This window comes from Gorilla gorilla, chromosome 23 (assembly GCF_029281585.2).
Source record: "Gorilla gorilla gorilla isolate KB3781 chromosome 23, NHGRI_mGorGor1-v2.1_pri, whole genome shotgun sequence".
Lineage (NCBI taxonomy): Eukaryota > Metazoa > Chordata > Mammalia > Primates > Hominidae > Gorilla > Gorilla gorilla.
This window is the reverse complement of record NC_086018.1, coordinates 26,914,179-26,942,106: the sequence shown is the minus strand read 5'-3', so window position 1 is coordinate 26,942,106 and position 27,928 is coordinate 26,914,179. Positions and strand designations below refer to the sequence as shown.

The 27,928-nt window shown below is 46.7% G+C and overlaps 1 protein-coding gene across 2 annotated transcripts in view; it reads right to left on the bottom strand.

Moving 5' to 3' along the window:
- ZNRF3 (zinc and ring finger 3) overlaps positions 1 to 27,928 on the bottom strand; it is a 252,568-nt gene that overhangs the window by 142,774 nt on the left and 81,866 nt on the right. The window contains exon 1 of one of the 2 annotated variants that reach the window (XM_004063229.5): positions 27,196 to 27,729. The exons of the other annotated variant lie outside the window; for it this stretch is intronic. Within the exon in view, the coding sequence (XP_004063277.3) occupies positions 27,196 to 27,495 (300 nt within the window). The 5' untranslated portion in view covers positions 27,496 to 27,729. Of the gene's footprint in view, positions 1 to 27,195; positions 27,730 to 27,928 lie in introns of those variants that run through there. 2 annotated transcript variants of the gene reach the window in all.

Sequence of the window (27,928 nt, the reverse complement as noted above, 5' to 3'; positions counted from 1 at the left end):
GCAGATCCCCCGATTCCCCCCAGGAATCTCATCTAGCCCCACACCCAGTTTGCAGATGTGGAGACTGAGGCTCAGAAAGGCTGAATCCGATAGATCTCACTTAAATAACAGACCAGAGAGCATAGCAGATCTGTTGTCTCCCAGCCGCACCTCACTTGGCCTCTCCTTTCTCCCCACCCTGCCATGGGCACATTCTATGCCAGGCAGCCTCCAGGTCTACACAAGCTAGAAAAAGTTCCACTAGTTGCCAGCCTAGCCTGAGTCTCAGCAAGAAATGCCTTCCCCATAGCAAGAGCCAGCAGGAGCAAATCCAAGCACCAATCTTCCTTAAGAGTCCAGCTGGAGGTCCACCCCCAAGACCTTTCTCTGATTTCTAGGCACTTTCTCTTGGCCCCAAGCATTTGGCACTCAGCCTATGCATGTTATACTGTCACCATCTCAGGGACACATCTGACTTTCCCACTGGTCCATAAGCCCTCCCTCAACAGACATGCAGGAGGAGGCCAGCATTCACTCGGTGATTCTGTGAACACTATTCAGAAAATACTCAGTGCCACATCCATCAACCCTTGCCAGAAAATAAGAGGACATTAAAGCTGGCACTCAGAAAGCAAACCACAGCCAGACACACCTTGAAACATCCAAAGCCTGTTGCAGACCTCACTTTTGTACCCAATAATTCAGTAACAAAGTGGACCATCATGAAGAGGCCAAGACTGCTTACATCCTCTAGGAAAGGACAGAACTAAGTTACTTTGCTTTTTTTCTTACTATCTTCCAGATCCAAAGTCTGATGGAGAGGCTGGGCATGGTGGCTCATGCCTGTAATCCCAGCACTTTGAGAGGCCCAGGTGGGCAGATCACTTGAGGTCAGGAGTTCGAGACCAATCTGGTCAACATGGTGAAACCCCGTCTCTACTAAAAACACACACAAAAAATTAGCCGGTTGTGGTGGTGGGCACCTGTAATCACAACTACTCAGGAGGCTGAGGCAGGAGAATCGCTTGAACCCAGGAGGCAGAGGTTGCAGTGAGCTGAGATTGCACCACTGCATCTCAGCCTGGGCGACAAGAGCAAAACTCTGGCTCCCAAAAAAAAAAAGTTAATGGAGAAAGTGAGGCTCCCAAATACAAATCAGGCCAGGTGCAGTGGCAGGAAGATCATTTGAGGCCAGAAGTTCAAGACCAGCCTGGGAAACATAGTAAGACCCCTGTCTCTAGAAAAAAAAAATTAAATTAGCTGGGCGTGACCAGCCATGGTGGCTCACACCTGTAATTCCAGCACTTTGGAAGGCCGAGGTGAATGGATCCCTTGAGCCCAGGAGTTTGCAACTAGCCTGAGCAACATGGTAGAACCCTTTCTCTACCACCAAAAAAAAAAAAAAAAATTAGCCAGGCATGGTGGCATGCGCCTATAGTCCCAGCTACTCAGGAGGCTGAGGCAGGAGGATCCCTTGAGCCTGGGTGGTGGAGGCTGCAGTGAGCTGAGATCACGCCCCCGCACTCCAGCCTGGGTGAAATCAAGTTTCATCTGATTCATTTTATGAATGAGGAAAGTATGTGGGCTAAAGGAAGGTGCTGTTTTCTTTTCACTGAACTACATTTCTAGGAAGATAAGCATGCAGACCTGATTTGCATAGTCACTCTGTATCAGCAAGGGAAAGTTTTGGTTTGATTATTTTCTGAGAAAAAAAAATACCATGAAAATCATCCTGATCTGAAGGCGGAGTCCACAGTAAGGTTAGTAAACAGGCCCAACACGCCCCCAGGAGAGGTCCGTGCTTAAAAGCTGTTAGCTCCAAGTTGCTGTCCATTCCCAAAGAGCAACTCTTCCATAGGTAGCAATAGTTAAAATCAGGAAGAGCTTCAAAGCTCTAAAAAGTGGCTCAAAATCAAAAGACTTTCTTCAGACAAGTGTGCCTAAAAAACCCAACAGAGGCTGGGCGCGGTGGCTCACGCCTGTAATCCTAGCACTTTGGGAGGCTGAGGCAGGCAGACTCAGGAGTTCGAGACCAGCCTGGGCAACATGCTGAAACCCTGTCTCTACTAAAATACAAAAAAAAAAAAAAAAAAAAAAAAAAATTAGCTGGGTGTGGCAGCATGCACGTGTAATCCCAGCTACTCAGGAGGCTGAGGCAGAAGAATTGCTTAACTCAGGAGGCAGAGGTTGCAGTGAGTCGAGATCGTGCCACTACACGCCAGCCTGGCAACAGAGCAAGACCCCATCTCAAAAACAAACAAACAAACAAACAAAACACCCAACGGAGACACCAGGCCCTCATCTGGGGACCAATGGTCTCTACTAGACCAATAGCTTCATCTTTGCTCTCCACCCAGACAAATCTAATCAATGCTTTAAAAAACACAAACTGAAAGCACAGGTCTTATCATTGTATTATTAATGCAGACCTTCTTTTTCCTTAGCAAAAGCAAATTTGCATCCAACTGACCGCGCATCCAGCAATCCGGCTAAGTCTAAAGAAGGAGAGCCAATGCAGAATGGATTTTGCTTCTGTTCTTAGTTTTGACATCCAGGGAACGGGGTGACATGCCCCATAGGACACAGGGCAAATGATGCTCCACAAGGATCATTTAAAAAAGCAAACATCACCACGTACAGGCCCCAGTGGTTACTAATTCAACCCTCTTGGACTTCTTTTTCCCTAAAGGTTGCTAGTTAGTGACTCTCGCATATCCCCACCAAAAGAGACTTGCACACGGCCCAATGCTAGTTCAAGATGTGTTTCTAGATATTACTGCCTTCTCTACAGCATGATTGGCATGCAACATACACCAAGGACAAAAGGAGGCCACCAAGACTCCCAGGAGAAGGTAAGTTAACATAGAGGGTTGTTGAGGGTTCTTTGGAAAGAAAGCTGGGCTTCACTTCATTCTCAATCACCTTATGGAGATGACTTGCAGCCAATTTCCATTGCATGCTGCATTTTCTCTGTCATTTTGCTTTCTTCCGAACCATCTTTTCAGTTTTTGTTTTAGCTGAACAGAAGCTAGTTTTAATGTGAAATTAAACATGCTATTTAAAGAAAGCATGAATAAGAGTTGAATATAAATGACCTACTCCAGTGGTCCCTCCAAACAGCCAAATCAAAAATTAACATTATTTTCATGATCCAAAAGTAGAGCATCATGTTAGCTTCAAATCAATAGTGCATTTAGAAAACGCCCACTTCCCTCTGAAAGCTTGCTTGCTAATTCAAAAGGAAAGACATAGAAATGACCTCAAATCTATTTTAGAGGTTTGTAACTATACAAAGACAACCACAAATGCTTTTCAATTGTATCTTTTGCTCTAGATTCAATATGTTACCAATCAACTCAGCAAGTGAAAGTATGCTGACACCACTCTGCACCATGCGCTGTGGGCAGGGAAAAAGTTCTACCACATAACCATCCCCACTGATTGCAAAGGGGTACAGGGGTGTGGAGAATGGGACTTATGTTTCAAGACAGCCAGTGACTCAGACAATGAAACTCTGCAGAGAAAAAAGCTAGTACCAGTAATCAAATCTAAATATGGTGCTGGGTTGGAAAACCAAATGAAAGCAAAATCTTATCAACAAATCACCATGGAACCAGACCATGAAAGGCACGGACACCATCTGGGCACTGTGGGGAACCATGCGGTCACCACCTGCTCCCTTGGTGAGTCGCTTGTACATTCTCAAGGACCATAAAGTTCTCATGTAGAAGAGACCAGAGAAATTGGAGGAAATTAGATAAGATTAAAATGAGAGTTGAAGGACAGCACAAGGCCATGTAAGATACATGGTCAAATGCAGTGTGGCTGTGCCATTTGGCACCTTGGCATTTTATGTGAAAATGACTCCATGTGGCCAGGCGTGGTGGCTCACGCCTGTAATCCTAGCACTTTGGGAGGCCAAGGTGGGCAGATTGCCTGAGCTCAGGAGTTCGAGACCAGCCTGGGCAACATGGTGAAACCCTGTCTTTACTAAAATACAAAAAAAAAAAAAAAAAAAAAAAAATTGGACGGGCGTGGCGGCGTGTGCCTGTAGTCCCAGCTACTCGGGAGGCTGAGGCAGGAGAATTGCTTGAACCCGGGAGGCGGAGGTTGCAGTGAGCCGAGATGGTGCCCCTGCACTCCAGCCTGGGCGACAGAGCAAGAGTCCATCTCCAAAAAAAAAAAAAAAAAAGAAAGAAAGAAAAGAAAATGACTCCGTGAAAATCTTTCTTCAGGTGGCAATTAACATTTTAGCTCAAATTCTCCCAAGAAGAGAAAGAGCAAATTGGGAGGTGAGGGGGAGCTGGCAGCAATCAGTGTGATCCAGTGGCTCTGCCAGCGCAGGGTAAGCACTCAATACATATCTGCTGAATGAAAGAAAATAAAAATCCAAGCCAGTGGTTTCTGCCCTGGGTTCCTACTCAGCACCAGCACGTCTCTCTATTGTAGCTGCCAAGTCGTCTTCTAATAGGTGGTTTACCTGATGCTTTCTTGCAGGACTATGAACCCTTTGAGAGTCACAATTTTGTAGCAGCAACAGACACCAACCGAACATGTGTTAAGCACTTAATGTACACCTTACATATATCATCTAATTTTCACAGTCTTTTGGTCGTACATGCTATCTGTCCCATGTTATAGATGAAGAAGCAGAGGTTCAGAGAGGTTGGATGACCTGGCCAAGGTCACAGAGCTGTCAGTAGCAGGGCTGAGATGCAAAACACAGGCCTATCTGGTCTCAGGGATGTACTCTCCACCACTATGCCCCTTACATGGCAAGAATCTGGTCAGCTCTGAACTCTCACAATGCAACATACAGTAGATTTTAGCCTTGAGAGGTTTCTGTTTTGTTTTGGAGACAGAGCACTGTCACCTAGGCTGGAGTGCAATGGTGCCATCTCGGCTCACTGCAGCCTCTGCCTCCCAGGCTCAAGCAATCCGCCTGCCTCAATCTCCTGAGTAGTTGGGACTACAGACGTGCTCCACTACACTCAGTTAATTTTTGAATTCTTTTTGTAGAGATGAGGTTTCACCACCTTGCCCAGGCTGGTCTCAAACTCCTAGGCTCAAGCAATTCACTTGCCTCAGCCTCCTAAAGTGCTGGGATTATAGGCGTGAGCCACCATGCTCAGCCTCAACAGGCTTTTTTAGCTCTAAGAGGTTAGCAGACTGCCATTGGATTTACCTGCCTCCAATTACCTCATGGTGAGGCTGTAAGACACAGTCCTGAGCTCCAGGCCAGCTTCTCCATTCACTCACTAGCTGTATAAACCTCTCTGCACTTTAGTGTCCTCAACTAAAAAAACAGATATGAAATCTCTTATCGCTCAGAATCCTCTTAAGGATCTAGTGAGAAAAACAGTATAAGGTCCCAAGAATAGTGTATTCATTCATTCACACATTTCATCAACCACCTATGAGACCTTCAGCACTAAAAGGCTTCCACCTAACAGGAGGCACAGCCAGCAATGATGGAAGAAGCCATGAAATCTTCTGGTCTTCTGTCTGCCAGGCCCAGGTAAGTAACAGCAGCTGAGAATTCAGTAATTTGGATTGTTTCACAAGCAGAATGGTTTACCCAGAGGCCAAGCTGGAGGAAGCACTATCCTCTGTTCTATCATTTGTTTTGATTGGTACAAAGTTTCCTTTTTCTTTTTCTTAATGGCTTAACAAATCTATGTTGCAGCCCTGTTTTTCCCATCCCTGAGACCAAAATCTTTGATTCTGATTATTTTCAGCCAAGAAGTCTAACAGAGCCAAACAGAGCAAGCCTGAAATGATCAGGACAGAATTCTGTCTATCTGAATTTCCTGCCCCAGCTAAAACAGTATCTGCAAAAGATACACTGTAAATCATAACTTGCTGAGGCCCCATCAGTGTCAATGCAGGCCAGCAGAGTAGGATATTACAGCCTGGTCATCCATAAAGAGACACATTCAAGGCCAGGTGAGGTGGCTCATACCTATAATCTCAGCACTTTGGGAGGCCGAGGCAGAAGGATTGCTCGAGCCCAGGAATTCGAGATCAACCTGGGCAACAAAGCAAGACCTCATCTCCATAAAAAAGTGAAAAAATTAGCTGGGAGTGGTATCAGGTGCCTGTAGTACCAGCTACTCGGGAGGTTGAGGCAGAAGGATCACTTGAGGAGATCAAGGTGACAGTGAGCTATGATCATTCCACAGCACTTCCAGTCTGGGTGACAGAGCGAGACCCTGTCTCAAAAAAAAAAAAAGACACTTTCACACAATGCCCAGGTCTGCATGATAGTCTGAAAGCTCTCAGGTCAGCCAAAGAACAGATTCCTGAGCCAGATTAGGAAAAAACTCAGCCTGAAGAAAGTCAAGGGATGAACAGAAGTGCCTTAAGCAATCTCAAGCAGGTAGGAGGATACAGAGAGGTAGCCTTTACCAAAGAAGCAAAAAGAAGGGTCAATCTCATGTGTGTGTGTGAATGCAGCCAAACAGCCTTCGCCAAAGCTGCAAAGGAAACAAAAATAAACCAAACAGGATAAAAGGAAGGCTGTTGCATGAGGAAGAACTTTTGCTCCAGTTAAAAGAGAGAGAGAGAGAGAGAGAAGAAAAAGAAAGCACACACTGAAATGATCTAAAGCTGCCTATAAATATTTGGGAACATCAAAGGCGGTCCTGTTAAATTAAAAATGCTGTCACACAGATAGGAACTAGCCTCTAGCACTGCCAGCTTCAACATGTGAGCCTGTGATCTGAGGAGCGAAGGCTCAGCTCCTCAAGAAATCTGATTCACTAAAGAAAAAAGTGAACGAGCAGTTGAGTTTTAATAAGGGCATTAAATACCTTAGGAATGAGCTAATTAGAGTTTAACTCTTTCAAGATTGTTCGAGCTCTTAAGAATGCTGTAAAGTAAGCTCCCTCCAGAATCTAGTTAAATCAGTCTCGAAACCTGCAACGTAAAAGAACAGTATTAAAATAGCACCTTAGGACTTCAAAGCTGATCAATCCCACCAGGTCACTCAGACTTAAAGACAGAGGCCGAGTGAAGAGGAGCCAAGGTTAACTAGGAGTTGTTTTCTGGGGTGAGGTTAGATTGCTTATTTAAATGCATTTTTTTTTCCAGTTTAGACTAGATAAGAACAAGCTCACTCTCTAACGCCAGATTAATTCCACCCTGTGAGTATGCCCTTTACCCAAGACACTTTGAGGAGAGAGACAGGGTGTTGAGTGGGAAGGCCCACTGACCTCGCTCGCTTGCTAGCTCACTCACAGGCCACACAAGAAATTCTGGCTGAGCCTCTCAGACACACTCAAGGTCACCATGGGAAGTCACCCAACAGTTTTCCCTATACACATTCTGGATCAGAATCCCAAGAAATCCAGGACGAGTTCCCAGTTAGGAAAGTTCCATCAGGACGGCAAATCCTTTCTTTGGCCTTGACGTAGGAAGGAGTGGAACCTCTTGCGGAAAACACACAAAAAACACACCTTCAGAAAGGGGCAATTTCCTAGCACCCAGTTTCAGGAATGTTAGAGGAGGAGGTAGGCAATGATGGAACTCACCTTCTCCATTCAAGGAGAGGAATGCAGAGCCCAGTCTTGCTGGAGGGGGGGTTCAGGAGGCGGAGGGGATTTTTTAAAAAATTCTGCTCTCCAATCATTCCCATTTTTAGAAAAAGTCAATGTGTCTAATTTGGGGGGTTAAGATTAATAAAGTATTTGCTTTGGCAAAAATCACACGCTGGATCAAACCAAGCGCTGAAGTCACTTGTGCTTGCCACAAGTCCCACGTAATTAGGCCCCCAGAGCACAGGCTTAGTATGTTGCAGCATTCCATGCGTCCGGCTGGATCCAGAGGAGCAATCAGCACCCTCCTTTCCTCGGAGCAACCCGGAACAACAAGCAGGCTGGCCTAGAAACACACTGGAGTCAAGAGTTCACATCCAGCTGTGCGCGTGTGTGTCTGTGTGTGCACATGTCCCCGACTGACAGAGCTTAAGGCCTGGACAATGATCTAGCTGTAGAGAGTAGGGATAAGCAGGTGAAGCTGCACCAAAGCGTCCCTCCCAGGAAACAGAGGGAACCTGGGAATCGGAGAAATGAGCAGCCTGCACCTCTTGCAAAGTGCTTAAGCACTACTCTGGGGAGCCCACGGACCCCCACACTAGGGGAGAAGGGACATAGGTGCAAGTAGAAAGGCACTAAGCATGTTAAAAAAAAAATTCCTATGTTATGACCACTTCTCTTCTCAGTAAATGGCATTTTTGGATTCCTTTAACTTTGATAAGCTACCATTTTAGAATAAGAATTTGCAACCACTTGGGAACTGCAACATAAACGTTAGGTATATGTGAGGAGCAGCATGAAATTATGTATTTTCTTCAACCTCATCCCCACTAAATATAAACTGCATGCTGTGAGTAACTCATGTAATCCTCATAACAACGCTAGGAAAAGTTTATCTCCATTTTACAGATGCAGAAACTGAGATCCAGAGAGGCAAAGCCATCTTTCCGCAGCAGGTAACTGCCAAAGCCAGGATTCAAACCCAAGCTGTCTGGCTCCAGACTCAGCACTCTGCAGCCTCTCCCATCAAAGGAAACCCAGAACCAATTTGTTCTGCAAAGTTTACAACATGCTTAAAGAACCTGGTGAAAAATACAAAAATCAGCAGGGCGCCTGTAGTTCCAGCTACTCAGGAGGCTAAGATGGGAGGATCATTTGAGCGCAGGACAGGGAGGTCGTAGCGAACCAAGATCACACCACTGCACTCCTGCCTGGGCAACAGAGTGAGATCCCATCTCAAAAAAAGAAGAAAAAAAGGCCTGGCAAATGCTGGGTGTCTGCGTAGCAAAGTGGAAAACTACTGCTCTGTCCTCCCAACTCCTCTTAAATACAGTCAGCTAAAGGTTGTAGTTTGAAGAACTAAAGAGAACTTATACCCAAACCAGGTGAATGAAAGTTAACTTGCCAAGCGCGGTGGCTCACACCTGTAATCCCAGCACTTCGGGAGGCCAAGGCAGGTGGATCACCTGAGGTCAGGAGTTCAAGACCAGCCTGGCCAACATGGTAAAACCCCATCTCTACTAAAAATACTAAAAATTAGCCGGGCGTGGTGGCGGGCGCCTGTAGTCCCAGCTACTCGGGAGGCTGAGGCAGGAGAATGGCGCGAACCCAGGAGGCGGAGACTGCAGTGAGCCGAGATCGCGCCACTGCACTCCAGCCTGGGCGACAGAGCGAGACTCCGTCTCAAAAAAAAAAAAAAAAAAAATACAAACATTCACTGGGCATGGTGGTGCACACCTGTAATCCCAGCTACTCAGGAGGCTGAGGCAGGAGAATTGCTTGAGCCCTGGAGGCGGAGGTTGCAGTGAGCCAAGATCATGCCACTGCACTCCAGCCTGGGTAACAGACGGAGACTCCATCTCCAAAAAAAAAAAAAGTTAACTTAAAAGTTGGTGATTAGGAATACTCACAAAATAGTGGTGCCATTTCTGCACCATAAAACGCCTAGCCACTAGCCTGGGCAACATGGCAAAACCCCATCTCTACTAAAAATACAAAAAATTAGCCAGGCGTGGTATTGCGCACGTGTAATCATGGCTACTCAGGAGACTGAAGCAGGAGAATCGCTTGAACCCAGGAGGCAGAGGTTGCAGTGAGCCGAGATCGTGCCACTACACACTCTAGTCTGAGTGAGAGAGCAAGACTCTGTCTCAAAAAAAAAAGGTCCATCATTTATTACATGCCCCCAAAATTTGAGGACTCCATGCGCCAGTCAGCTGATCTCTAAAGAGGAGCCAGCAAAAAGCAGAAAAGCAGCCAAAGCAGCCACATACTAAACTACTTACACACCCCCTTGATGTCTCTGTCCCCTAACTTTACACACAATTCTAACAAACATGGTTCCCTGGTTTCCTAGGACTACAGAAATCAGAAGCAGCAAATCACAATTGCTGAAGGAGAAGCATTAGAGAAGGGGGAACAACTCAGGTGCCACGTCAGCCAACAGGGAGATGGAAGAGTGCCTTCTGGGCGTTGGCCTTATGCGCTGCACAACTCTAGGAGGTGCCGTTCACATCTGTGCTCATCCTAGATTCACATTATGACCGATGAGCAGCAAATAGAATTCAGGTATCTTCAGGAAGGGACAGCTCTTCCTAATTCAAACAAAGAGGCTCTTTGAGTTGAACTGGGAAATGTTTTCTGCATTAAAAAAAAAAAAATTATTTATTTATTTATTTATTTTTGTAGAGACAGGTCTCGCTGTGTCACCCAGGCTGGAATGCAGTGGCACTACCACAGCTCACTGCAGCCTCAACCTCCAGGGCTCAAGTGATCCTATCACCTCAGCCTCCCAAGTGGCTAAGACTACAGATGTGCACCACCATACCTGGCTAATTTTTTAAAAAAAAAATTTTTGTAGGAACAGTCTCGCTATGTCGCCCAAGCTGGTCTTAAACTCCTGGCCTCAAGCGATCATCCCACCTCAGCCTCCTAAAGCTGGTATTATAGATGTAAGCCACCGCACCCAGCTGAAAAATGTTAAAGAGATTGAAACACCAACCCTGCCCGGAAGGAGGTTACAATCTAATGGGGAGCTGGCTCCAAGTCAGCAAGCAAAGATTAAATCATTGGACTGCTTCCCTCTTCTGAAACAGTACGTTTCTTTTCAAAGGGGTGGGGTTTTTACTTTTTTTGTGTGGTGAGGCTTGAGGACAAGCCCTCCACAACATCAGACTGCCTGAGCTGTTGAACCTGGACAGGTGACAGCCTCCAGAGACTCGGATCATCTTCTGTAAAGAGGCACTAGAACAGCAGATGCCACCTGCAAGTCACATCCCACTCTGCCATTCTGGGCTCTGATCTGGCTTACCAGACTTGATCAATTCCCTTCCAGACATTTTACTGCACAATACCAAGTACCATAGAATTAATCATGCAAGGCACCATTTGCAAAGAGGTAACAGCATTCCAGTGTGAGATGCCAGGGATGTTTCCTTCATCTCATCCCAGTTCTGTCTGCCGAAGCTCATGAGCAGGGCACCCTAACATCCCACTTATGGGTGATGGCACCTTCGACTGTGATCTTTGCTTACATACAATAGGGAGGAGCAAGGAAACCCCATCTTGGTATAAGGGAAAGTGACGAATATAAATAAGGAGCTGGGGGAGGAGGAGTCCCCCATTTATATTCCTGTTTTTCTTTCCCTTCTCCCTCCCCCAATCAGTCATCACTAGGTTAGTTACCAGAGGGCAAGGGAGGTTGGCAGGAGTTGAGAGAAGAAGGTCTGTAATAGGAAGAGATAGAAGATCCCCTGTTTACCCTCCAACAAGTAGGGAAGAAATTCACACATGAAAGGCCCACCATATAACTTCCACACCTTTGCAAAAGGACAATTAAAACAGCCTTGCAAAAGTAAACTAACTATTGCTTGAGCCCAAGAGTTCGAGACTAGCCTGGGCAACACACTGAGACTTCATCTCTAGAAAACATAAACAAAATTAGCTGGGCATGGTGGTGCACGCCTGTGGTCCCTGCTACTTGGGAGGCTGAGGTGGGAGGATCGTTTGAGCCTAGGAGGTCGAGGCTAAAGTGAGCCAAGATCATACCACTGCACTTTAGCCTGGGTGACAGAATGAGACTGTCTTAAAAAAAAAAAAAAGAAAAGAAAGAAAGAAGAAAAGAAAGAAAATTAACTCATGCTATCTGAGCACATAGTAAGAATTATAGTTTTCTATAGCATCTTCTTGCTGGGAACATATAGGGAATAATTTTACTTGGAATATTCAAAACTATTCTGCCCCCATCCCATTGCTGTTTCAGAGCTTTCCCTTCCAAAAACAAGGTTGGTATGGCAACCAATGCCCCAGTCACCGTGGTCCCTAACCACATCCGCCGGGGCTTGGCATGCTGAGACGTGTGCCAACTCTGTTGTCTGTAGGGCACTCCTGGCCACAGTACACAGCAAGCTATAATCAAGTCAGAAACCACCACATTCGTATAGAACTCGGCTCAACATAAATATTCATTAAATGTGAAAACCTACAGTGATGCAATGTTGAGACTGCAAATTTAAACACAAGAGTCAGGAAATGCAAAAATTACCACTGCCACTGGAACTTGAAATCACCCACCCGGCACATTTAATACCACAAGTGCGTTTATATGTGTCCTAGAGATTTAAGCCTAATAACACCAAAACTTCAAAACTATATATTATCTCTTCATCTAATTCCTAGGATGAGGGTGACATTTATTGATGGGCATTACAGCATTTCTGGAGTGAACATGCCATGAAAAGGCAGCCTGAAAACCCTCTAGCACAAGTGAAATACAACATATCATAGATTCTGGAATATTCCTGAAAGTTCCAATGCCCATGTAATCACCACTGTCCCACAAAAACAGTAAAAAAAAAAACCTCAGCATGTCAACTTATACAGAACTAAGCAATAATTCAATAATTTCCCAAATGCTTACAGTCAGCCCCATAAAGACTAGAAAATCAAACGTTTGCTAAATTGAAATCTAAAATTCTCTCACATGTAGCCTGTTAAGTCTCTTTAGAAATACTACTACAGTCCTTTTAAATTCTGCTTCCCACACAGCACTTAAACACAGGATCAAGGCCCATGCCAGAGCTTCCAAAGGGAAAAAAAATGTGGGGGGAAGCAATATGGCACAAATGTAAGTAAAGACTCATATACATTTGTTTCTGATGGGTCATTCTGAAGCTACATAGAACTTCTACTATTCCTCCAAAAGTCCCGGTGTTTTAAGTGACACCAAAATATTATATTTTACATATTTAAATAAAACACATCCCCAGAAGTCTACAGTCAGGCTGTGATATTCTCTTCTCCAGCATGTTCTGAACAATGTTCCCAGGGCAGGCACACGCCAGACTGGAAGGAGCCAGAGGGTGTCACCTCCTACCGCCTCCTTTCTCCAGACCTCCAGGAAGCACAGGCAAGGTGAAATTATTTTGAGAGTCTGGACTATCCCAACTATTTGGAATAATCAGGACACACCATGTCTGAAAGCTGCTTGCAAATAGTTGCGACAATCATAGAAAATTCTCCCTCAAAAAAACAAGTCTTGGCTGGGCACAGTGGCTCACGCCTGTAATCCCAGCACTTTGGGAGGCCGAGGTGCGTAGATCACCCGAGCTTAGGAGTTCAAGAGCAGCCTGGGTAACACAGCAAAACCCTCTCTCTACGAAAAATACAAAAAATTAGCCAGGCGTGGTGGTGTGTGCCTGTGGTCCCAGCCAGCTACTCAGGAGGCTCAGGTGGGAGGATCGTTTGAGACTAGGAGGCGGAGGTTGCAGTGAGGTGAGATCGTGCCATTGCACTCCAACCTGGATGACAGAGTGAGACCCCACCTAAAAAAAGAGAAAAAAAGCCAAGCCTTTTTTTCTGCAGGCCACATTAACACCCCTTTCACATCCCTCTCACTATGCTATCCCAAAGTAGTGTGATCTAGGAGAATTCCGGTTCAGTAAATAATTTACATGTTTTACATCCAAGACAATAGGAAGATGGAGTGCTCTGATTCAAAGGAACACACTGGTGGAACCCAGGAAAAAGCTTCATGGGAAGGACTGAAAGTTTGGCTGCAGATGGGAGGAGCTGGGACAGGAAAAAGACAGTGGAAAGCAAAGAGGGGAGTTGAAAATGTGGAGGTGAAGACACGTATTACAGCAGGCAATCCAAAAGGAAAGGCACAGGCCAGGTGCGGTGGCTCACGCCAGTAATCCCAGCACTTTGGGAGTTGAGGCAGGTGGATTGCTTGAGCTCAGGAGTTCAAGACTAGCCTGGGCAACATGGTGAAACCATGTCTCTACTAAAAATACAAAAATTAGCAGGCCGTGGTGGCGCATTTCTGTGGTCCCAGCTACTCAGGAGGCTAAGGCAGGAGGACTGCTTAAGCCCGTGAGGCGGAGTTTGTAGTGAACGGAGATCACGCCACTGTACTCCAGCCTGGGTGGGTGACAGAGTGAGATTCTGTCTCCCTGACCCCCCTAAAAAAGAAAGAAAAGCACTGAGAGAGGAAAGCCCAGGACCCACTCAGGAACAAGGACAGCAACACACAGGCCCACGCCCGGAGGCAACAATGAGAGACTGGGGCAGCTAGGTCACCTCTTCACACAGCTCAGTAGTAAGCAACAGGACGCCACGAAAGATTTTGATCAAGAGACTGACGTGACCAAACGCTACTTTAGAAGGATGAATCTGAAGGGAAGAGAAGAACTGATGGGAAGAAAGAGAATGTGAGAGCCGACTGCAGTGGCACATGCCTGCATAGTCCCAGCTACTCGGGAGGCTGAGATGGAAGGATCGCTTGAGCCCAAGAGTTCAAGTCCAGTCTAGGCAACATAGTGAGACTTGGTCTTTTAAAAACAAAGAAAAAGAAAAACCAAAAGAGAGAGAATGAGAGACAGGGAAACAGCTTGGGCAGCATCAGGCCTGAAGAGGGAAGTCAGCAAGGGGCAGAGCAAGCCAAGCATTGTCTTGAAGATACCACCATTTCCCTTCAACTCAGCCACAAGCTACCTTTATTTAAATTTTGAAATAGCTTTGCAAGTCAAGCTTGCAACATTCTTTACATGCCATTAGCTGTCTGCTCACCACCTACTCCAAGACTGATGTACTTTCTGAAAAGATGCCAAGTCTCCAGGTACCCAGCGATATTCCAGAAATCCCATAAAGGTGCTAAACACACAATGTCAAATGCATTTAAGGAAAAGTATACAAATTAGGTACAAAGAAAAGCATTCTCAGGCCGGGCACAGTGGCTCACGTCTGTAATCCCAACACTTTGGGAGGCTGAGGTGGACAGATCACTTGAGGTCAGGAGTTTGAGACCAGCCTGGCCAACATGGCGAAACCCTGTCTCTACTAAAAATATAGGGGCCAGGCGTGGTGGCTCACACCTGTAAGCCCAGCACTTTGGGAGGCCGAGGCGGGCAGATCACAAGGTCAAGAGATCGAGACCATCCTGGCCAACATGGTGAAACCCTGTCTCTACTAAAAATACAAAAATTAGCCAGGCGTGGTGGCACACGCCTGTAGTCCTAGCTACTCGGGAGGCTGAGGCAGGAGAATCGCTTGAACCCGGGAGGCGGAGGTTGCAGTGAGCCGAGATCGCGCCACTGCACTCCAGCCTGGCCAACACAGCGAGACTCCATCTCAAAAAAATAAAAATAAAAATAAAAATTAGCCGGGCGTTATGGTGGACGCCTGTAATCCCACCTACTCGGGAGGCTGAGGCAGGAGAATCGCTTGAACCCAGGATGGGGAGGTTGCAGTGAGCCAAGATCACTCCACTGCACTCCAGCCTGGCTGACAGAGCAAGACTCCACCTCAGACCACCTGAACGGCAGACAGCCTTCTGGGACAGAATCCAGAAAAGGCACTACCAAATGAGAGGATGAACTAAGATACTGTAAGTGAAAGTACACCAAGAACCCTAAAGCAACAGGCACATGGAAGATTTTCTGGAATTCAACCATCGCAGCAGAATGCCATTCTAGAAAGACCACCCCTCCCCCGAGAACCCCAAGTTCTGAGTTCTAATCCCAGCTCTTAAGACCAAAGGCTAGATGCCCTTGCCCACAGTTCCCTCACTGCAAAAGGAGGGCTAAGTCACAGCATTTTCTTTTTTTTTGAGATGGAGTCTCACTCTGTCGCCCAGGCTGGAGTGCAGTGGCGCAATCTCAGCTCACTGTAAGCTCCGCCACCCAGGTTCACGCCATTCTCCTGCCTCAGCCTCCCGAGTAGCTGGGACTACAGGCACCCGCCACTGCGCCTGGCTAATTTTTTGTATTTTTAGTAGAGACGGGGTTTCATCGTGGTCTCGATCTCCTGATCTCGTGATCCACCCGCCTCAGCCTCCCAAAGTGCTGGGATTACAGGCGTGAGCCACCGTGCCCGGCCAGAGTCACAGCATTTTCAAGGTGTCCTTCAGCACAAACAATTAAGTCTCAGAGTTGAGAAACCATGGAGCCAAAAAGAGAGAAGGAGCAAAGATCCTGAAGGCACAGGCCAATGGCTCCAGACTTCAGCCTTCAACACCTACACCAAAGCAAAAAGAGCCCTCTGGTCACATCAAGGGTAGCTGGGCCTTCCTCAGTAGCATAACTTGAGACTCATGGGGTCCATTGATGGACATCTCACACTCAGGTTGGTTGGGGAAGGAGAGAAAAGAGACTCGCCAAGCACAAGTTAAAAGCTTTCAACTTTGGAACTTCCAGAGACAGAAAGGATGGCCAGCTACAGTGTCTACAGGGCCAGGCATCTGTAAATGGAACTGTCAGTGAGGGAAGTAAGCTGGGCAATGCAATAAGGACTTGTGACTGGAAGGCCTGTGTACCTGCTGAAGGGGGCAGCTGCCACTCCACTATGGCAGGCTATTGCCTCATGGGACTGTGGACCCACTGATGCCAGATCTTTTAATTTTTTTTTAGAGGAGCCCATTTTTATGTACACTTTCTAGATTTTTAACAGCGATCGAACAAAATACCTGGAAGCTGTTTTCAGCCTATATGCTTGCTGCTTAAATGCACCCCTGAGAGTCTGGTGCTTGGGCTCAACTTGCATCTCTGCCCACCACCAACTGACAGTGTCACTATGAATTCAAGGACAGATTCATTCGGCCTTTCTGAATCCAGCCTGTTCAGAAGCAGAAAGCCTGCTCGACAGGAGAGAGGAAGGGCAGAAACCAGCAACTGAAGCAGCACCCTCCTGGGCAACAATCTGCTGCCACAGGGTGTGACGACAGCACAGTGGTCCCCACCATGAGGCCTCTGAGCATGGCCATCTGCCTGGACAGACGCCGTGTTCCTGCCCAGAATACAAGGGCAACCTGCTGCTCCTGAATCATGCTCTGATACACCTACAAGGGAGGCACCCAGATGCCACGCCAGGTACCTTCCCTTCAGTGCAGACATTAGTCATAATTCAGATCCTTATGGCAGACCAAAAAAAAAAAAAAAAAGCCAGTATTTTACTATTTACTAAATGATAGGAATATATAGACTTTCACTTTTACGACATTTTGTATTTTTGAGAAACATACAGTGGGTCACAGTGGCTCACGCCTATAGTCTCAGCACTTTGGGAGACCAAGGTGGGTGGATCACTTGAGCCCTGGAGTTTGAGACCAACCTTGGCAATATGGCAAAAACCCATCTCTACAAAAAAAAAAAAATTAGCCAGGCATGGTGGTGCATGCCTGTAGTCCCAGTTACTTGGGAGGCTGAGGCGGAAGGATCACTTGTGAGCCTGAGATTTCAAGCTGCAGTGAGCCAAGAAAGATTGCGCCACTGCACTCCAGCCTGGGCAATAGAGCAAAACATACTATCTGTTGCGAGCAGGGCTATTGTGTAGAAACATACATGGCGACCTGGTAGGGGTGTATAAACTAGACCACTCCTGTACAGCAATCTAAAAATATGTAGCAAAAGCCTCAAAAATGTTTATATCACTTAACTCAGTGAACCTAATTCTAGAAATCTTATGAAAATAACCAAGGCAGGCCGGGCACGGTGGCTCACGCCTATAATCCCAGCACTTTGGGAGGCCAAGGCGAGTGAATTGCTTGAGCTCACAAGTTCAAGACCAGCCTGAGCAACATGGGGAAACCCCATCTCTACAGAAAATACAAACATTAGCTGGGTGTGGTGATGTGCACCTGTAGTCCCAGCTACTCGGGAGACTGAGGTGGGAGGATGGCTTGAGCCCAGGAGGCAGAGGTTGCAGGGAGCCAAGATCACGCCACTGCACTCCAGCCTGGGCGATAGAGCCAGAACTTGTCTCGAAAAAAAAAAAAAAAGAAAAAGAAAGAAAGAAAATAACCAATGCTGGCACGGTGGCTCACACTGGTACCTGCAAGGCTCACTGCAGCCTCAAACTCTCGAATAAACCAGAAAAATAACATTTGAAAAGCACAAATTATACCATGGGTGCATAAAACCTATGTTTCTTCTCTATACGGTATCTACAGTAAACATTCAATAAATGTTTGCTGACAAGATAGCAAAGCCAAATTAACTCAAGTAGAAAATTAAGTTGTAATCAAATTCTTACAGTGCTGGATGGGAACTTACGCACACCTAATTGAGTACTACCCCACTCTTAATTTTATTTTTTATTTTTATTTTTTTTGAGACAGAGTCTCGCTCAGTCGCTCAGGCTGGAGTGCAGTGGTGTGATCTCGGCTCACTGCAAGCTCCACCTGCCGGGTTCACACCATTCTCCTGCCTCAGCCTCCCGAGTAGCTGGGACTACAGGCGCCCGCCACCACGCCTGGCTAATTTTTTGTATCTTTAGTAGAGACGGGGTTTCACTGTGTTAGTCAGGGTGGTCTCGATCTCCTGACCTCGTGATCTGCCCGCCTCGGCCTCCCAAAGTGCTGGGATTACAGGCATGAGCCACCGTGCCGGCTCTTTTATTTTTTAAATGCAGGCACTTCTGCACCAGGAGGCCAGAAGTCCCCATTCTAACATACGTTTTCCCATCAAAATTCTAGGATCAAACTTCGTTTTCACAGAATCAAACTCTATACTGAGTTTCTAAACAACTATATTACACTGGCTGCTGGGGAGAGGAGGAAATTAATATCAAGTCTTACAACACATCTTAAGGGCAATAAAAATAAAGTGCTCTCCTTTGAACCACAATGGGCCAGCTGACCTTATTCTTTTGACACTATCATGAGTAAACAGAGCCACTGAAAGTCAGATTTTAAAACATCTCATTCAAGCTACAAATAGAACAAAGAACCTCTACTCTCTACCTCCTTCCTATTCCGTTAGAAAGGTATAAAGGCACCTCTCTTCAAAGAGGTTATCAGCTTTAACCTCAAAGGTAGGTAAAAATGAGCTGGAAAAGGCCAGAATGCTCATACAGTGACAGACAGGTCTAAACTTAGCACCAGGGCCAGATTCCCTCCCCCAGGTGTTCTTCAGTATCCTATAGGCTGTTTCCTACCAGATAGGACATGCCCCACTGTACTGTAAGGTAACCGTTCGTGTGCTGTCTGGACACCTACACTCAGCCGCCTGCAGGCAGGGACCAAGTCCTACTCTTGTGTTCATTGCCTTGCCCCACAAAGGATCTGATGGACGGGGGGCACCACTGAATGTTTGCCAACTGAGGCATGTAGCACTCGTGGTAAGTTTTAACAACCAGGAGGATTCAATGAGCCTGTGCAAAGTAAGAAAGGTCACAAACATGGGACGTGACCTCTTTGGAGAAAGACATGCAGACTCCCAAATTGCTATAAAAGTCAGCCACAGGAAGGAGGTGTGTCTCACACCAGAAATCCCTTTAAATGCCAGAAAACTACAGCCATTCCAGCTTGCCCAATAGCTGAAAACAACAGAAGTGCCATCGAGTGACAGTTATATATGTCAAGTCACTGGTCCCTCTTTGTGAACTTGGTAGATTGGCTCTTTATGGAAAAAACTAAGTTAGAATGAGACTTTTGTGATTTAAAAAAAGAAGAGGAAAAGAAAGGAAGGAAATACATCTTTGTGAGGATAGGGGATTTTCTCAGTTGACGTTATAGACTTATTTCTTGGTCAATCGTTTTGGGTTTAAACTCAACTCTAAATTCCACATCAGTTCCCATAACCTCATCATAAGAAAGTGTGAAATGAAGCGGTCTTGTGAAAACAGAAATGGCTTAGAATCAGACAGACCAGGATTTGAACCTCAGCTGCACTAATGACTTGCTCAGTGACTTTGACAAGTGACTTTACCTCTCTGGCACATGCCATCTACCTTGTCTGTTAAATGTGAGCAAAGCACTGTGCCCAGTGCCTGGCACACAATAAGCACTTGATCATTAGTAGCTACTTTTAAAAGCTCTGACAGGGAGGAAGACTGAGAGACTCAAAATCTAAATTAATTAGAGAAGAAAAGCAACCACTTAAACCCAATATACAACTTAAGAATGCCTGGCTTTCCTCAATTATACATCTGATCATAAAGCATGCCCTGCATCTGGTGTTCCCTGTCACACTCAGCCAGGCTACAGCCGGGGGTAACAGAAGGGCTCCAAGTCTGGGAGTCAGGGGACCCAAATATTAATCCTGGGTCATCTCTACCTTATGTGGACTTCAGCAAAGCATTTCTCTGGATTTCAGTCTCCTTTCTAACACATTAAAGGACTGAATCTGGTTCTTTTGACTATGAAGATGTACTTAAATGTCACAAATTAGAAATCCAAACTCTCCAGACTTGGGAAAATACCATCAAGAAGCAAAGTTCTGACCAGATATGGTGGCTCTCACCTGTAATCCCAGAGCACTGGGAGGCCAAGGCAGGAGGATCACTTGAGGCCAGGAGTGCAAGACCAGCCTAGGCAACATAACGAGACCCTATACCTACAAAAAATAAAAAATTAGCTGGGTATGGTGGCATACACCTGTAATTCTAGCAACTGGGGAAGCTGAGGCCTGAGAACTGCCTGAGCCCAGGAGTCCAAGAGTACAGCGAGCCATGATCTTACCACTGTGCTCTAGCCTGGGCAACATGGTGAGACCCTGACAAAAAAAAAAAAAAAAGAAAGAGAGAGAGAGAAAGCAAGCAAGCAGCAAAGTTTTTCACATGGCATATATTTAGGTTAACGATGATACTGAATGCCAATCCCTTATTGTTACTCCCAGGGACACTGGAAATTCAAGATTCTTTCCTTCCATAACCTATCCACTTTAAGGCTTTGTCAATACTCAGTTTCATCAGGAAAAGAACACCTTCAGACTTTTCTTATGCCAGGTACCCTGCCTTGGAATATAAACACCCCACACAGATTTCTTTTTATTTTTTTTATTTTGAGACGGAGTCTTGCTCTGTCGCTCAGGCTGGAGTGCAGTGGCGTGATCTCGGCTCACTGTAACCTCCACCTCCTGGGTTCACGCCATTCTCCTGCCTCAGTCTCCCCAGTAGCTGGGACTACAGGCCCCTGCCACCACGCCCGGCTAATTTTTTATATTTTTGGTAGAGACAGGGTTTCACCGTGTTAGCCAGGATTGTCTCGATCTCCTGACCTTGTGATCTGCCCGCCTCGGCCTCCCAAAGTGTTGGGATTACAGGCGTGAGCCACCACACCAGGCCAGATCACTTTCATACAACCCAGTATTATAATACCAGTGGGTCTATGGGAACCAGAGAGAGAGCTATCCTTTCCATCCAAGCAAGTTTCTGGAAATAACAATCAAAAAGGAAGGATAATCCCAGAATTTATTAGCCAAGCCAAAGCAAGTTGTTCTCATCAATTAAAGCATTAATAATCCATAAAACCCACTGCCTGCCTGATGTCCATTCTCCATCATTTATTCATTCAATACTGAGTGCCTCATGCATAGCAGGCAGTGGGAACCCAGGGGGTGGATCCAGAAATGAGCAAAAACAGACCCCATGGGGTCCAGGTCCACAAGGGAAGGTGTGAGAAGCTACTCTTTAGGCATTTCAACAGCGACAGGTGCTCCGTTTCATTTTTCAATGAACTATGAAACGGAACTATACTCTGCTTTCCCACATCCTGCATTCAGAGTGTCACGTTCTTACACTTTGCCATGTAAATGCAGAAAAGTCTTTGAGTGACTATATTCTCTCTTCTCCCAAGGATGCTGCACAGTGCACAGGAGGGAAGTTAATTCATTATAGACAATGGATGCCTCAGGGCCTAAGGGCTCAGTTCGGTGGAGAAACCCATTTGGTAAGAATTATCATTTATCCATGCATGTGTCTGTCTCCACAGGAGACTGAACTCCAGAAGACAACAGCAATACAGCGTCTGGTACAGAATAGGGCTGTGATAGATGTCTACAAAATAAATATGTTCAATGGAGGCACCCAGACCTGTAGACTTCTTCCGTACAACTCTTGTCAGCCTGAACCCCACTCAAACTCTTGGTAATGGACTACTCAATGCTCTACTAGATTAGAGTTTCCCCTTTTCCTTGTGGGTATGGAGGGGACACATCACAGAACCCTGGAAGAGGCAAAGTTGTAACTGCCCATAGACAAGAATACGCATACACTTGCAGGAGTTCATGGACTATCTCTGAAAGTCTGTGACCCTCAGCTTAAGAACCCCTATATTATATGTTGTTCAAAATTAGACTTGAATTAATGTCAAAATCCTAACCAGCCAAGTTCTGTTCACTTGGCAAAAACAAGAACAAGCAACCCAGGCAGACCTGGGTTTTTTTTGAGACGGGGTCTCGCTCTGTCACCCAAGCTGGAGTGCAGTGGTGTGATCTCAGCTCACTGCAACCTCCGCCTCCCGGATTCAAGCAATTCTCCTGCCTCAGCCTCCTGAGTAGCTGGGATTACAGGCATGTGCCACCACGCCTGGCTAATTTTTTTGTATTTTTTTGTATGGTTTCACCATATTGGCCAGGCTGGTCTCGAACTCCTGACCTTGTGATCCACCCACCTCGACCTCCCAAAGTGCTGGGATTACAGGCGTGAGCCACCGCGCCCGGCCAGACCTGGGTTTCAATCCAGGTTTGTCATCTGCTAGCCATGTGAAGTTAGAGAAGTCAACTTGCTTCTCTCAGCCTCAGTTTTTCTCCTCTGTAAAATGGGTTAACAATAGTTGCTAATTGCATGTTAGTGTCAGGATGAGAAGAACCAAAACATGACATGCTTGGCAGTGCTCTGTATAAATAAGAGGAAACCATCACTACCTTCCCTTTAATCTACAGCTCTACACTGAACTCCAATCTTCACTCCTATTCAGAATTGTACTAGTAACTCCCATGAGATCTCAGGGAACAAAACAGAAAGTAAGGGGCTCTAAGAATGTATAACATCACAAAATACAGCCCCAGTTTTCCCCCTGAATCAAATGCTTGGTTTTAACCTATGAAGGCCCATCTGAGAAGACAGTAGGCAATCCCTTTCTGTCTAAATCCAGGTCAGCTGTCAGCACACAATTGTTCTATTAGACCAAGTCAATTTTTAGAGGCAGGCCTGTTAAGTTAACTTAAAATGGAGATGAAAAGAAAGTGTTTGATCAAATGCTAAACTGCAGAAGCACACTGACAGGGAAACAAAGCAGAGGAATTAGTTTCCTAAAATTACTCTCTGTGATACCTTTACTTAACATCGGATATTTAAGGACCTTGATCAGCCCTTTTAACCCACCACCCACTCTCTACCCACCCCTAATAGCTAAAGGAACTGACTTAGTTCTTAAATGTCCTCAGCTTCTCTCTGTTTTCAAGTCCATTCAGCATTTAACCTAGGACCCAGAAAGGCTGAATTTAAAGTTACACAGAACCTGTCATTCAGATTCCTTCTACAAATGAATTTCTCAAGCTTTTCTAAATATTTGACTTCAAGCAAAAAAAAAATGCATTTCCACTTTAAAACAATCTTTCATCTCTAGCAATGCAAATTTTCTTTGTTTAACCAATCCACATACCACTAGCCAGTGTTTAATCGGGCCTTTATTTAACATCACCAACCATGTGAGTTGCACAGCCAAGTCTGAATGTTTCAGATAATGATCTCATTAACAGCAACAAATTGGTTCAAAGATGAAATATATATCAATATAGCTAAGAACCCTTTAAAGTCCCACACTTCAGAACTACAGAAGTGTAATTAATTTCTCCAGCATTCAAACTGTATGCCTGACACTCTTACAAGCAAACAGGCTTTAATACTGCATAAATACATAAGATAATAAAAGTAACTAATAGCATTTCATACCCACAAATTGTTTTCACCACAACTTTCGCAGATGGAGACATTAAAAAAAAAAAAAATTCTTCATTCAGATTACACTGGTGACCTTGGGATAGTTATTTAAGCCTAAAACGCAAAGGAGAAGAACCAAGATTCCTGATGACGAATCCTAAGGTTTGAATTACTACCTCCCTCCCTCTTGCACTCTCTCTCTCTCTCTGACACTGACAAACCGACACAATTCTTAACTAGGCTTCCCCTACCCTAACCCATGGAAATGACTGAACAGGTACTCTAGTTAGAATTATCTAGGCAAACCAGACTATGATAAGGTATCTACTATACAAATATATGTATACACACACACACACACACACACACACACACACACACTCTTCATTGGCATATAATAAGGAGGGGGGTTAAAAATCAGTAATACAAATGAATTCCTTATCTTAGAATTCTTAAAGGTGACACTCCTAAACAGGTTTTTTCTCCCCTAAACCATGAATAAATAATACTGCTACAGAACCCCAGTGGAAATAACAAAAGCAATGCTATAGTGCTACTATTTAGCTTTAGTTATAGGAAAATGAACTCTGCTCTGAGACGATAAAACACTAAGCAGCAAATCACAGTTTTTGTTTGTTTGTTTGTTTGTTTTTGAGAGAGTGTCTCGCTCTGTTGTCCAGGCTGGAGTACAGTGGTGTAATCATGGCTCACTGCAACCTCAGCCTCCCAGGCTCAAGCAATCCTCCCATCTCAGCCTCCCAAATAGCTGGGACCACAGGTGCACACCACCATACTGGGCTACTTTTTTTTTTTTGTAGAGACCAGGTCTAACTGTGTTGCTCAGGCTGGTCTCGAACTCCTAGGCTCAAGCAATCCTCCTGCCTCAGCCTCCCAAAATGCTGAGACTACGGGCGTCAGCCACCATGCCTGGCTACTATTTTCTTTTAAGATAGTAAATAAAAGGAAGTTTTGAAAAATTCAATGAGACTGTGTCACCAGGGCACAGTGAAAGCCTCAAAGAAAGACAAGTTACAATGAGCAAGAGTTAAGATTCAAACTGTTCTTGAAGACTGTGGATAAAATGTTTGGGAATCTTCAGCATAGCATCATCTCTAAAGCTTATAAACGTTTTTCAAGATAGTAAACAAAAGGAGGTTTATTTAAAGACAGTAAATAAAAGGAGGTTTTGAAAAGTCCAGGTTACTTAGAAAACATGATTAATCCAAAGCTGCACAGCAATTTATTCCTTCTGCTTTCTCATTTCTCACCAAAAGAAAATGTTATATTCCCTCTCAGCGGCCCTAAAACATCATCAGCCTTCCTTACAAAAAACTTTTTCAGGGCTGCCAGACAAGGTCCACACCAGTTCCTTCAATCAAACAGTATTTGCAGAACTCATAAAAGCACGCTAGCCTTTGTACACACACATCCCTGAAAGCCACACTGCACTCTGTCCGCAGAAACAGGGAGGTTCAACAAGTCAGCCACCACAATAAAGTTACTAAAGATACGAGGTGCACCATGAAATGACTATTCAGACAGCTCAGATAAACTCACCAACATTACTGCAGCTATAAGGGAATTAAGGACACCTATTAGTGATTGCTTAACAAGTAAACTTATTAAATACCATTTAAGTCACTTTACTTAGCAACTATTGACTTTTTTTTTTTTGGCTAGGCTAATGGACTACAAAAGAGTTAGATAAGCACTTCAAAAAGTTTCAGAAGAGAATAGATTCCTTCTGCCAAATTCACATATTATCTCTCTACTCACAAGGATAAAATAGTTACAAATGGTGTTTAAACTGCTAATTTTGTATTAAATGGTGAACCCAAGATTATCTCCAAAGCATAACACTCCTCACAATGGATAGCTCGCTCACCAGACAAACTACTGTTGAGAAAGAGTGACACGTTAAAACATTGCAGATAAAAACTGCAAACTTCAAAAGTCTCCTTCAAAAAGTCAAGTGCCACACTAAAGCATCTTTTTTTTTTTTTAGAAGGCTGTAAATCAAACATTTCTAAAACCATCAGGACACAATGAAAGCCTCAAAGAAAGCCAAGAAGTTGCCAAGGAGCAAGACTTAAATGTTTAGGAATCTTCGGCAAAGCATCATCTCTAAAACTTATAAAGATCATAATTACAACATTTTTTAAGTCCAAAAGCATTAACATAGATAGTCAAAGGGCTCAATGAAGGAGTTTCCTCTTCTATTTATCCCACAGAAGTTTTCGGATGGGGGTAAGAGCCCTGTAAGGCAATGCTGCTGATTAATCGCATGGGCCTGGGTACCTCCTCCAGCTTTGTAAGGGCACACCTCTACGGAGTCAAGCTGCACAGCTCTCCCTGTCCTATGAAGGCAGGGCTTTGAGTCTGCACCCAAGGAAGGAAAAGGACACCACGCAACAGGCTGTCTACGCTGTGGGCTGCTATGCAATCATTCCATGGAGTCCCCTTCTTTTCATTCATAACTCACCCAAGAGTAAAGCACAGAAGGCCCACAAAGCTTAGGCCCTGCAGACATCCGATCACCCCAAAGATTCAAAGACAAGCCAACCTTTACAAATCGCCCCCATCCGAGGCGCGCATATTAACTGCCATTAGTGCGCTGGCTGTCTAGTAACAAGTTGATAAAATCACGGCCAAGGAAGCGGGAAGACATCCACCCAGCTAACCATCCGCAGAAGCTTCAGCTGAGAGTCCCTCCTCCAAAGAGTAGGCACGGCTTAAAGGTCTCCCTAGCCAGTTTCCTTTGGAATGTAGATCTCTTTCATTTGGTCCAAGGTGGAGGCCCTGTCAGTGAGATACCCCATCTCCCCATTTGCAGGCCCTTCGCATCAGTCTTTGGCCGAGGGACGGGCAGGCGGTATCCCTCCCACCCTCTGTAATGTGAGGCATGCAGCGAGGGCTGCCTTCCATCGCCACTCCAGGGAACCCCCGATCCCCACTCCTCGACCAGCTCCGCCTCCTCCTCTGCCTGCTGCTGCTTGTCCAGAGCCCCGCAGAAGGGTCACCGGCGCCCAGGTGAGGCGGACGGCAGGTTCCGGGGAAGAACCCGACGTTGTGCAGCCCTTCAGACAAACCTGGCCGCACCCAAAAAGAACATGCATGGATGGAAAGCAAAGCCTGCAACCTGAAACGAGCCACCCCATCCCTCATCACTTGTCTTTTCAAAGTTGGCATTCAACAGGTAGTTCCCGGGACTTCCACCTGAGGCAGACCTAAATACCCAACCGGCCAAGGGGGCTGCCCCAGCATGGGTGCCGGGCCCAGGATGCCCCTCCCGCCCCGGGGTTCACAGGAGCTCTAGCCCCCACGTGCGCTCGCCCCCCGCGGATGCGCCCCGGAGGCCGCGTCCCGCCCGCCTGCCCGCCCGCAGGGGAGGGATGCCGCCGGCCTCTCGGCCACCCCTCCCGCCCGCCCGCCAGTCAGGCAGCCCGCGGCGGGGTCGGCGGGCGCAGCCCCCGGAGCCATCTTGTGGCGGAGGCGGCGCGGGGCCCGGGCGGCGGGCAGCTACCTGCACGATCTCGCCCTCGGCGCTGAGCGTGGCCCCGGCCCGCGAGAAGCGGCCCGTGAGGCCGGTGGTGTAGGTGGTGTAGTCGCCGCTTGGGCTCGACTCGAACAGCACCACCTCCACGAACGCCGTCTCCTTGGCCCGCGCCGCGCCGGGCCCCGCGGCCGCCAGCAGCAGCCCGAGCAGCAGCGGCAGCGGCGGCGGCGGCGGCAGGCGGCTGCACCGGAGGCCGCGGGGGCGGCGGCGCAGGCGGCGGCGGCGGCGGCCCGGGGCCCCTGGGCGCCCGCCCGAGCGCGGCCTCATGGTCCTGCGGCGGGAGGGCGCGGAGGGCGGGCGCGGCCGGGCATAGTCGCGGGCCGGCTGAGGACCGAACGCGGGCGGACGCCTCACAGCCCCATCACGGCGGCGGCGGCGGCTTTGTGGGTCGCAGGCTCAGCTCGGCTCCCCCGGCCGTCGCGCCGCGGCCCTTTCATCTGCTCCACGTGAGGGGTTATCCCCGCCCCGGCAGCGTCGTGACCCGCTCTCCCCTCCCTCCCCGCCCTCGGCCTCCGCAGCCGCCGCCGTGGGGAGTGAGAAGGCGGGGCAGGCGCGCCTGCGGCGAGAGGCGGGTCCCAAAGGCCGAGAACGCCCCTCCCCTCCCCGCCCCGGTTTCTATCTGCGCTCCGCCCCTTTATCCTCGCTCCGCCCCTTTATCCTCGCTCCGCCCCATCATCCCAGCTCCGCCCCCCGCCCGCTG